The 12,766-nt window shown below is 48.9% G+C and overlaps 1 protein-coding gene across 2 annotated transcripts in view; it reads left to right on the forward strand.

Moving 5' to 3' along the window:
- The first annotated feature begins 315 nt into the window (after nucleotides 1–315).
- nudt14 (nudix (nucleoside diphosphate linked moiety X)-type motif 14) overlaps nucleotides 316–12,766 on the forward strand; it is a 91,229-nt gene continuing 78,778 nt past the window's right edge. For both annotated transcript variants that reach the window (XM_059648925.1, XM_059648924.1), the window contains exon 1: nucleotides 316–488. In XM_059648925.1, coding sequence (XP_059504908.1) covers nucleotides 408–488 — 81 coding nt within the window. In that variant the 5' untranslated portion in view covers nucleotides 316–407. The remainder of the gene's footprint in view (nucleotides 489–12,766) is intronic.

Raw genomic sequence — 12,766 nt, forward strand, 5'->3', positions numbered from 1 at the left:
TGAGGCCCCACCCCATTAACGCATAACCGGCTGAGGCACCGCCCCGTGACCACTTTACCCCTGAGGCCCCGCCCCATTAATGTATTGCCCCCTGAGGCTCCGCCCCAATAACGCATTGCCGCCTGAGGCCCCGGCCCCGTGACTACTTTACCCACTGAGGCCCCGGCCCAATAATGCATTGCCCAAGACAGCGCCCGCGTCCGTCAGGCCCCGCCCCATAACCGTCGTACCCCCTGAGGCCCCGCCCCATTAACACGTTGCCCCTGAGTCCCCGCCCACCCCTTCAGGCTCCGCCCCGTGACCACTTTACCCCCTGAGGCCCCGCCCCGGGTGGAAGGTGATTGACAGGTTGTCTTTGCCCCCGTTGCCCATCCTACCCGGAGACAGCCTCACCCCGGGGGACACTGATGGACGAGGTCGAGGATGTGGAGATCGGGCCCTGTTTGAATTCCCGATACCTGCGGCTGCAGCGGGTTCACTTCACCCAGGTGTGTGCACGTGGTCCCGGCCCAGGGGAGGCAGGAGAGACCGGGGCTTCGGCGGGGCCTAGTGACAGCGGCGGGGCAAGGCCCGGGAGTGATCGGGGATCCGGGTACGGGCCGTGTGTGTCCGTGCTGAGATAATAAAATGTGAGGCTGGATGAACACAGCAGGCCAAGCAGCATCTCAGGAGCACAAAAGCTGACGTTTCGGGCCTAGACCCTTCATCAGAGAGGGGGATGGGGAGAGGGAACTGGAATAAATAGGGAGAGAGGGGGAGGCGGACCGAAGATGGAGAGTAAAGAAGATAGGTGGAGAGGGTGTAGGTGGGGAGGTAGGGAGGGGATAGGTCAGTCCAGGGAAGACGGACAGGTCAAGGAGGTGGGATGAGGTTAGTGGGTAGCTGGGGGTGCGGCTTGGGGTGGGAGGAAGGGATGGGTGAGAGGAAGAACCGGTTAGGGAGGCAGAGACAGGTTGGACTGGTTTTGGGATGCAGTGGGTGGGGGGGAAGAGCTGTGCTGGTTGTGTGGTGCAGTGGGGGGAGGGGATGAACTGGGCTGGTTTAGGGATGCAGTGGGGGAAGGGGAGATTTTGAAACTGGTGAAGTCCACATTGATACCATTGGGCTGCAGGGTTCCCAGGCGGAATATGAGTTGCTGTTCCTGCAACCTTCGGGTGGCATCATTGTGGCAGTGCAGGAGGCCCATGATGGACATGTCGTCTAAAGAATGGGAGGGGGAGTGGAAATGGTTTGCGACTGGGAGGTGCAGTTGTTTATTGCGAACCGAGCGGAGGTGTTCTGCAAAGCGGTCTCCAAGCCTCCGCTTGGTTTCCCCAATGTAGAGGAAGCCACACCGGGTACAGTGGATGCAGGATACCACATTGGCAGATGTGTAGGTGAACCTCTGCTTAATATGGAAAGTCACCTTGGCGCTTGGGATGGGGGTGAGGGAGGAAGTGTGGGGGCAAGTGTAGCATTTCCTGCGGTTGCAGGGGAAGGTGCTGGGTGTGGTGTGATTGGACGGAAGTGTGGAGCGAACAAGGGAGTCACGGAGAGAGTGGTCTCTCCGGGACGTTGGATGCTTTCAAGGCAGAGATCGACAAATTCTTGATCTCAGAAGGAACCAAGGGCTACAGTGAGAGTGCAGGGAACATAGAACATTACAGCTCAGTACGGGCCCTTCGGCCCTCGATGTTGTCCCGACCTGTCATACCGATCTCAAGCCCATCTAACCTACACTATTCCATGTACGTCCATATGCTTATCCAATGACAACTTAAATGTACCTAAAGTTGGCGAATCTACTACCATTGCAGGCAAAGCGTTCCATTTCCTTACTACTCTCTGAGTAAAGACACTACCTCTGATATCTGTCCTATATCTTTCACCCCTCAATTTAAAGCTATGTCCCCTCGTGCTCGCCGTCACCATCCTAGGAAAAAGGCTCTCCCTGTCCACCCTATCTAACCCTCTGATTATTTTATATGTTTCAACTAAGTCACCTCTCAACCTTCTTCTCTCTAATGAAAACAGCCTCAAGTCCCTCAGCCTTTCCTCATAAGACCTTCTCTCCATACCAGGCAACATCCTAGTAAATCTCCTCTGCACCCTTTCCAAAGCTTCCACATCCTTCTTATAATGCGGTGACCAGAACTGTACGCAATACTCCAAGTGCGGCCGCACCAGAGTTTTGTACAGCTTCACCATAACCTCTTGGTTCCGGAACTCGATCCCTCTATTAATAAAAGCTAAAACACTGTATGCCGTCTTAACAGCCCTGTCAACCTGGGGTGCAACTTTCAAGGATCTGTGTACATGGACACCGAGATCTCTGCTCATCTACACTCCTAAGAATTTTTGCCTTCCGGTTACTCCTACCAAAGTGCATCACCTCACAGTTGTCTGCATTAGACTTCATTTGCCACCTCTCAGCCCAGCTCTGCAGCTTGTCTATGTCTGTCTGCAACCTACAGCATGCTTCATCACTATCCACAACTCCACCGACCTTAGTGTCGTCTGCAAATTTACTAACCCATCCTTCTACGCCCTCATCCAGGTCAAACTGCTATAACTCTCAATTCCATTCCTCCGCATTTTGTACAATAGCCTACTGTGGGGAACCTTATCGAACGCCTTGCTGAAATCCATGTACACCACATCAGTCGGTTTACTCTCATCTACCTGTTTGGTCACCTTCTCAAAGAACTCAGTAAGGTTTGTGAGGCACGAACTTCCCTTCACAAAACCGTGCTGACGATCCCGAATCAATTTATTCTTTTCTAGATGATTATAAATCCTATCCCTTATAACCTTTTCCAACACTTTACCAACAAGTGATGTAAGGCTGACTGGTCTATAATTACCAGGGTTGTCTGTACTCCCCTTCTTGAACAGGGGAACCACATTTGTTATCCTCCAGTCGTCTGGCACTATTCCTGTAGACAATGATGAGTTAAAGATCAATCTCCTCCCTGGCTTCCCAGGGGATCCGAGGATAAATCCCATGTGGCCCAGGGGACTTATCTATCTTCACCCTCTCCGGGTGGATCCGGGTACAGGGGGCGCGGGTCGGCGCGGATCCGGTTACGGGGCGCGCGGGTCGGCGCGGATCCGGTTACGGGGCGCGCGGGTCGGCGCGGATCCGGGCACGGGGCGCGCGGGTCGGCGCTGATCCGGGCACGGGGCGCGCGGGTCGGCGCTGATCCGGGCACGGGGCGCGCGGGTCGGCGCTGATCCGGGCACGGGGCGCGCGGGTCGGCGCTGATCCGGGCACGGGGCGCGCGGGTCGGCGCGGATCCGGGCACGGGGCGCGCGGGTCGGCGCGGATCCGGGCACGGGGCGCGCGGGTCGGCGCGGATCCGGGCACGGGGCGCGCGGGTCGGCGCGGATCCGGGCACGGGGCGCGCGGGTCGGCGCGGATCCGGGCACGGGGCGCGCGGGTCGGCGCGGATCCGGGCACGGGGCGCGCGGGTCGGCGCGGATCCGGGCACGGGGCGCGCGGGTCGGCGCGGATCCGGGCACGGGGCGCGTGGGTCGGCGCGGATCTGGGTACGGGGCGCGCGTGGGATTGGATAAGGTTCCCCACAGTCAGGAAGGGATTTGATAAAGCTCCCCAGGGCCCGTAAGGGTTTGCTCAGGTTCCCCACGGTAGGCTGATGGAGAAAGTGAAGTCACATGGGGTCCAGGGTGTGCTAGCTAGATGGATGAAAAACTGGCTAGGTAACAGGAGACAGAGGGTAGTAGTCGAAGGGAGTTTCTCAAATTGGAGACCCGTGACCAGTGGTGTTCCACAGGGATCTGTGCTGGGACCACTGTTGTTTGAGATATATGTAAATGATCTGGAGGAAGGTGTAGGTGGTCTGATTAGCAAGTTTGCTGATGACACTAACAGTAGTGGAGTGGCAGATAGTGAAAGGGACTGTCGAAAAATGCAGCGGAAAATAGATAGATTGGAGAGTTTGGCTCAGAAATACTAGATTGAGTTCAATCCAGGCCAATGCGAGGTGATGCATTTTGGAAGATCCAATTCAAGTGGCTGAGCTCCTTGAACATTGTTAGAACGAAGTAATCTCACCTGATAGCACTATTGACCAGCTCGGGCCACTTTGCTGAGAGTAGACTGAGAGAGTACTCAGTGGCAAGTTTGGATCTTGCCTGCTTTCGGTGCATGGGTAATCCTTCCGAGAGCGTCTATATCCTGGAACGTTAAGCTGTCAGTCCTGTCTATCCAAGCCACGTTTCTGTAATCGCTGTGATATCCCAGGCCCTGGGATAGAAGGATACCTGTGCAAGGTTCCACATTGTCGAGTTGAAGCCAGTGTTGTCACTATGCAAAGTGTCCCGAAGTTGTAATGGGTTGAAGTTCACATTACCAGTTACTGTCCTGTCCCCTGCTCCTGTTCATGTGATTATACATATGCAATCATCAATTTGAATGTGCTGCCATATGCAGTTAAATAGCCACCTGAATCTTAACTTTGTGCTCGCACAAGAGAATGTAGTTTTCTTTGTTCTTTCACAGGATTTGTTGCCCAACCCTAATTGCCCTTGAGCTGAGAGGTTTGGTTGACTATTTCAGTGGGCTGAGAAAAGCCAACCGCATAGCTGTGGGTCTGGAGTCACGTGTAGGCCAAACTGGATGTGTGGTTGGCAGAGTTCCTTCTCTAAAGGTCACTAATGAGCTGGATTGAGTTTTTTTTATAGTAATTGATTGTCTCATTGTCACTATTACTAAAACTAGCTTTCAATCCCAGATTTTGTAAATGTAAAATGTAAATTTTACCACCTGCTGTGGTGGGATTTGAATTCGTGTCTTCAGTGCATTAGCCAAGGCCTTTGGTTGACTAGTTCAATGATGTTACCGCTTTCTGACTGTGTCAAACATCGGGTGAGCTGCTGTGTCGTTGTTGCTAGAACTGCTGGGGAGGATTTAAACTATTGGGACTGTGGGGTTGTGTGGTGTGTTTATGGGACCCAGGGAGGTCGTGAGGAAAGAGATCTGTTTGAGCCTGGTGCATTTTGGAAAAGGAGCAAGTCAAACAGGGCAGGCAGGAACAAAGCAGAGAACAAGGTAGGACTGATAAATTAAACCCCATTTATTTCAGTATGAGAGGCCTGACAAGTAAGGCAGATAACCTGAGGGCATGGTTGGATACATGGGCCTGGGATATTATAGCAATTATAGAAATGTGGCTTGGATAGACAGGACAGAGAGCCTAATGTTCCAGGGTACAGACGCTCGAGGAAGGATAGAAGGTGGGGTGGGGGACGCAAGAGAAGAGAGGGAGTGGCGTTTTTGATTTGGGATAACATTATGGCCGTACTAAGATAGGATATTCCTGGGAACACATCCAGGGAAATAAGATGGGGATGATCACCTGATTGGGATTGTACTATAGACCCCTTAGTAAAGTGAATTTGTAAGGACATTTCAGTATCAGTCAGAATAAAACTGTGGTAATCGTCGGGGATTTTAACTTTTGAAACACAGACTTGGACTTCCATAGCTCGACGGGCTTGGATGGAGAGGAATTAGTTCAGTGTGTACAAGAAAATTTCTGATTCAGTTTGTGGATGTGCCTACTAGAGCAGAACATGACCCACTGTTGGGCTCCGTGGTTTGCACTGCAGCCTCACAGCGCCAGGGACCCGGGTTCAGTTCCCGCCTCGGGCAACTGTCTGTGGAGTTTGCACATTCTCCCAGTGTCTGGTGGGTTTCCTCTAGGTACTCCGGTTTCCTCCCACAGTCCAAAATGTGCAGGTTAGGTGATTGGTCAGAATGGGTTTGTGTGTGGGAAATCATGTCTCACTGACTTAATTGAATTTTTTGAAGAAGTAACTAAGAGGATTGACGAAGACAGAGTGGCGAACAGTCTGGCATTTGACAAGATTCCGCATGGTAGGCTGGTTGGCAAGGTTCGATCACATTGGAATCCAGGGAGAACTGGCCACTTGGATACAGAGCTAGCTGGAAGGTAGGGTGGTAGTGGAGGGTTGCTTTCAGACTGGAGGCCTGCAAACAGCGGTGTGCCGCGAGGATTGCTGCTGGGTCCACTGCCTTTCGTCATTTGTAGAAATGATTTGAATGTGAACATGGAAACTATGGTTAGTAAGTTTGCAGATGACATAAAATTGGAGGTGTGGTGGGCAGCGAAGAAAGTTACCTCAGAGTGCAACAGGATCTTGATCAAATGGGCCAATGGGCTGCTGGAGTGGCAGCTGGAGTTTAATTTAGATAAATGTAAGGTGCTGCATTTTGGAAAGGCAAATCAGGGCAGGATATATACTCTTAATGGCAAGGTCCTCGGGAGTGTTGCAGAACAGAGAGACTTTGAAGTACAGGTTCATAGTTCCTTGAGAGTGGAGTCGCAGGATAGTGATGATGGATAGGATAGTGAGGATGACGTTTGGTATGCTTGCCTTTATTGGTCAGTGCATTGAGTATAGGAGTTGGGAGGGTCATGTCGTGGCTGTACAGGACATTGTTTCGGCCATTTTTGGAATGCTTTGTTCAGTTCTGGTCTTACTGCAATGGTAAAGGTGTTGTGAAACTTGAAAGGGCTCAGAAAAGATTTACAAGGGTGTTGCCAGGGTTGGAGGGTTTGTGCGATAAGGAGAGGCGGAGTAGGCTGCAGCTACTTTCCTTGGAGCATTGGTGGCTGAGGGGTGACCGTAGAGAGTTTTATAAAATCATGAGGGGTACAGATAGGGTGAATTGCCAAGGTCTTTTCTCCAGGGTAAGGGAGTGCAAAAATAGAGGGCATAGATTTAAAGTGAGAGGGGGGAAAGACATAAAAGGAACCTAAGGGGTTACTTTTTCACGCAGAGGGTGGTGCGTGTATGGAATGAGCTGCCAGAGGAAGTGGTGGAGGCTGGTACAATTACAGCATTTAAAAGGCATCTGGATGGGTACATGGATAGGAAGGGTTTAGAGGGATATGGGCCAAATGCTGGTACATGGGACCAGATTAATTTAGGATATCTGGTCAGCATGGACAAGTTGGATCAAAGGGTCTGCTGCCATGCTGTACATTCCTATGACTCTATGATGCCTATGACCTCTGAGAATGTAGTCTGGGTGTTGATGGGGTTTTGAGGGAATTGATTAAACAGAGGTCACAAAACTGTCCAATGTCAGTAATTCTGGGGAGGCGATGGCCTGGTTGTATTATTGCTGCTCTGTTCTGGGGACCCAGGTTCGAATCCTGCCACAGCAGATGGTAGAATCTGAATTCAGTAAAATATCTGGAATTAAGATTCTAATGATGACTATGAATCCATTGTCAATTATCGGAAAAAGCCATCTGGTTCACTAATGTCCTTCAGGGAAGGAAACTACATTCCTTACCTGGTCTGGCCTACATTTGACTCCGGACCCAGAGCAATGCAGTTGACCCACAACTGCCCTCTGGGTAATAAATGCTGCCTGGCTAGAGACGCCCTTGTGAATGAATAAAGGAAAAAAATTTTTTTTACAGAAACAATTTACTTTGTCTCTTTCTATCAGTCATTCTCTCTTTGCTTCTGACTCCCAACTGAAAGTGTACACTGAGACAAGCAGCTGCTCCTGAAAAGCACTCCTTTCAGTTATCCTCACGCCATTTGGTCACTGTGAAGCTAACACTGCCAGACTTTTCCTGCTGGCTATAATACCGTGTCTCTCCCAGGATTGCTACCTCACCCCTCGCTGTGCCTGGAGTGGGAAACCCACCAGTTACCTTTACAGGCAACTCAGGTTAGAATCAAAGATCATACGGTGTGAAAACAGGCCCTTCAGCCCAACAAGTCCGCACCGACCCTCGGAGCACCCAACCAAACCCATCCCCCTCTAACCCACCTACACATCTCTGAATACTGCGGGCAACTTAACATGACAAATCCACCCTGACCTGCACATCTTTGGACTGTGGGAGGAAATCGGAGCACCCGGAGGAAACCCACGCAGACACAGGGAGAACGCGCAAACTCCACACAGACAGTTGCCCGAGGGTGGGTTCGAACCCAGGTCCCTCGCACTGAGGCAACAGTGCTAACCACTGAGCCATTCTGGAACCTGTACGCAAGTTAGAACACATTGCTGGACAATAGAAGCAGCTGTTCATAAGTACAGGAACTGTTCATGTGTTAGCTTTTTAAAATTACTACCATACAGGATAAGACATAGGAGTGGAAGTAAGGGCATTCGGCCCATCGAGTCCATTTTAATCATGGCTGATGGGCATTTCAACTCCACTTACCCGCACCCACCCCGTAGCCCTTAATTCCTTGCGAGATCAAGAATTTATCAATCTCTGTCTTGAAGACATTTAACGTCCTGGCCTCCACTGTGCTCCGTGGCAATGAATTCCACAAGGCCACCACTCTCTGGCTGAAGAAATCTCTCCTCATTTCCGTTTTAAATTGACCCCCTCTAATTCTAAGGCTGTATCCACGGGCCCTGGTCTCCCCACCTAATGGAAACAACTTCCCAGTGTCCACCCTTTCTAAGCCATACATTATCTTGTAAGTTTCTATCAGACCGCCCCTCAACCTTCTAAACTCTAATGAATACAATTCCAGGATCCTTAGCTGTTCATCATACGTTAGGCCTACCATTCCAGGGATCATCCGTGTGAATCTCAGCTGGACATGCTCCAGGGCTAGTATGTCCTTCCTGAGGTGTGGGGCCCAAGATTGGACACAGTATTCTAAATGAGGCCTAACTAGAGCTTTATAAAGTCTCAGAAGCACATCGCTGCTTTTATATTCTGACCCTCGAGATAAATGACAACATTACATTTGCTTTCTTAATCACGGACTCAACCTGCAAGTTAACCCTTAGAGAATCCTGGACCAACACTCCCAGATCCCTTTGTACTTCTGCTTTATGAATTTTCTCACCATTTAGAAAATAGTCCATTCCTGTATTCTTTTTTCCAAAGTGTCCATTTGCTCACGTTGAATTTCATCAGCCATTTCCTGGACCACTCTCCTAAACTGTCTAAATCTTTCTGCAGCTTCCCCACCTCCTCAGTACTACCTGCCTGTCCACCTATCTTTGTATCATCGGCAAACTTTGCCAGAATGCCCCCGGTCCCTTCATCCAAGTCATTAATGTATAAGGTGAACAGCTGCGGCCCCAACACTGAACCCTGTGGGACACCACTTGTCACCGGTTGCCATTCCGAAAAAGAGCCTTTTATCCCAACTCTCTGCCTTCTGTCAGACAGCCAATCCTCAGTCCAAGCCAGTAGCTCACCTCGAACACCATGAGGCCTCACCTTACTCAGCAGCCTCCCGTGAGGCACCGTATCAAAGGCCTTTTGGAAGTCTAGATAGATAACATCCACTGGATTTCCCTGATCTAACCTACTTGTTACCTCTTTGAAGAATTCTAACAGGTTTGTCAGGCATGACATGCCCTTACTCAATCCATGCTGACTTGTTCTAATCCGACCTTGCACTTCCAAGAATTTAGAAATCTCATCCTTAACGATGGATTCCAAAATTTTACCAGGATCATGTTTGTAAGTGTGAGTATCCATAAGTTGACCGTTTGTAAATTGGGAACTCCTCTACACAGTTTTAACGCTACCTCCTCTTTCATTGTGGTGTTTCTGAATGGCACTCGGCCTCCTCTTTGACAGGCACTGATTGACTAAACTCTGCTATTACAGTGTGTGTGTATCACCTTGCTGTCCTCAGTCCCAACCATGTGAGCTTGATCACGGAGTATAACAGAGCTGTTTGACCTTGGTGAGGATACACTTCATGTTTGGTGAAGCCACCTTGATTGTGAACAGGAGAACAAACCCTTGGTCTTACCCCCACTCGCAGTTTCCCTACCCACCAACTGCTCAGGCCAGTAAGCTGCACACAGAAGACCATAAGACATAGGAGTGGAATAAGGCCATTCGGCCCATCAAGTCCACTCCGCCATTTAAATCATGGCTGATGGGCATTTCAACTCCACTTCCCTGCACTCTCCCCGTAGCCCTTGATTCCTTCTGAGATCAAGAATTTGTCGATCTCTGCCTTGAAGTCATCCAATGTCCAGAACGGGTTCAAACTTGGGGTCCTTCCCCATTAGTGGGTTAAACTTGCATCATGCCATTCAATACTAAAGAGGCCATAGGGAGAAATATCTTTGTCAGGTTCAAAACTTTTTCAGAACCTGCTAATTCCTTAGTGCCTACTCTAACCCTTTGTTTCTGACTCCCTTCACTAACATCCAGCCCACAGCAGCATGCCTGTAACACCACACCCTGAGCTAGACTGTATTAACCTGAGCATTACCCTGTGATTCTGAGAGTGACCCACATAACTGAATTGGGATTTCACACTGTCCAGAGCCTGCGTTTGATGGGGGGGAAGACTTAGGAAATCATTTTTGTCTAGTATCATAGCTGAAGGGGTTCTGTATTCCGTTGGAAAGGGCTCTAATTGAAATAGTGGTGTCAGCCAGTTGCAGGTTGGGGACAGTCTGAGGACACTTCCCTTCTTGAAATTTGACAGAACAATTAATGACGGGTCTAGGGAAATATTTGAGTACTCAACAGTAGAGGGTGCTCTGAGAATGTGTTAGACAGATTACTTGGGCCAGTGTAAGTGTTTTACATCAGACTTGGGAGTAATGGTAGGTCATCAGCGCCTCAAGGCTGCCCTACCATTCAAAAAGATCACACCTGATCTTGTTGTGCTATTTTCACAACTCCCCTCAACTCCTGACTCCCTTGCCTATCAAAAATCTGCCCTTGATTACACAGTGATCTCGCCTCGACACTCTAACAGCCCTCAGAATGAAAGACATTTCTCCTTGCCTCTGTTTTAAAAGGCTGACCTCTCATCTTTAAACTGTTCTAGTCTCCCCAACCAGGGTAAACCCTCCATGGTATCCACCCTGTTAAGTGCGATCAAGGTCTCATATGTTTCAATAAGATCACATTCTTATAAACCTCAGAGAGCACAGCCTGATCCAATCCAAACTTTTCTCAAAGGATAAGCTCTTCATCCCAGAGAGTGTTAAGTGTACCTCCTGTGAACTGGTTTGAATTAAATCCATTTTTAAAAAAGAAAACCAAAACTGTAAAAAGTGGCTCTGATGAAGGGTCTAGGCCTGAAACGTCAGCTTTTGTGCTCCTGAGATGCTGCTGGGCCTGCTGTGTTCATCCAGCCTCACATTTCATTATCTTGGATTCTCCAGCATCTGCAGTTCCCATTATCACTGATACAAAAGTATACCAGATGTGGTTTAATTAAGGCCCTATGCAGCTCCAGTAAAATCTGAAGAATGTCACTGGGCTTGAAATGTTAACTCTGTTTCTCTCTCCATAGATGCTGCCAGACCCGCTGAGTTTGACAAGCAATTTCTGATTCTGTTACAGTCAGACAATTTTTATATTCTATCACCATCACATTAAACACCAACATTGCATTTACTTTCCTAGTCACCTGCTGTACATGCATACTAACTTTTGTCTTTCATGTACCAGGACTCCCAGAGCCCTCTGTCCCACCTAGTTCCAGAATCTCATTCCATTGACTAGAACATTGTTTTTATGTTTTCCTGCCAAAGTGAAGAAGTTCACATTTTTCCATGTTTTCCAACATTATACTCCTTTGTCATTCTTTTGTCTGCCCACTGCGCCTATCTTTATATCTCAGACCATAACATAGAGCAGCAGTAGGCTTTTCAGCCCATTCAGCTTGTTTCACCATTCAATGGAATGCCCTAAAACCTTTGATTCCCTTGCTAATTAATTCTTGTAAATTCTCTATCTTATCTTCATACCTCTCTTTCTAACCTACTTTTGTGTTATAGGTAACTTTAGCTGACATACATAGAATGGTATAGCATAGCAACAGGCCCTTTGGCCCACCATGTCTCTGCTGACCTTGATGCCATTCTAAACTAATCCCATCTGCCTGCACATGGTCCATATCCATCTATTGTCTGTCTAAATGCCTCTTCAGCTTTGCCGACATATTTGCTTCTACCACCTCCCATGGCAGCACGCTCCAGGTGCTACTATTCTCTGTGTAAAACAAAAACTTGCCTCATACAACTCCTTTAAACTGCCGTCCCTGCCTCGCCTTAATCTTATGGCCCCTAGTATTTGACATTTCCACCTTAGGGAAAAGACTTCAACTCTTCACCTTATCCAAACCTCTTATAATTTCCTATACTTCTATCAGGTCGTCCCTCGGCCTCCAGATACTCTACTGAAAACAATCTGAGTTTGACCAACTAATACACTCCAATCCAGGCTACATCCTAGTAAACATTGTTTGCCCTCTCTCCAAAGCCTCCACGTACTTCCTGTTGCATGGTGCCCAGAACTGCACACAGTACTCCAAGTGTGGCTTATCTAAAATATAACATGGCTGCAACATGACTTGCTAACTGTTATACTCGCTGCCCTGACCGATAAAGGCAAGCATGCAATATGCCTTCTTTACTACCTTACCCATTTGTCTGGCCGCTTTCAGGAAGCTATGAACTTGCACCCCAAGGTCCCTCTGTATATCAATGCTCCTAAGGGCCCTGCCATCTACTGTATGCTTTCCTCTTACATTTGACCACCTACAATGCATTGCCTCACACATGTCCAGATTAAACTCCATCTGCCGTTTCTCTATTCAACTTTCCAACTGATCTATATTCTGCTGTATCCTTTGACAACCTTCCTCAGTACCCACATCTCCACCAACTTACTAATCAGACCACCAACATTCTTTTCCATATCATTTATATTTCTTACAATAACAGGACTCCCAACCCTGATGCTTGTGGAACACCACTGGTCAC

Source organism: Stegostoma tigrinum, chromosome 10, assembly GCF_030684315.1.
Source record: "Stegostoma tigrinum isolate sSteTig4 chromosome 10, sSteTig4.hap1, whole genome shotgun sequence".
Taxonomy (NCBI): domain Eukaryota; kingdom Metazoa; phylum Chordata; class Chondrichthyes; order Orectolobiformes; family Stegostomatidae; genus Stegostoma; species Stegostoma tigrinum.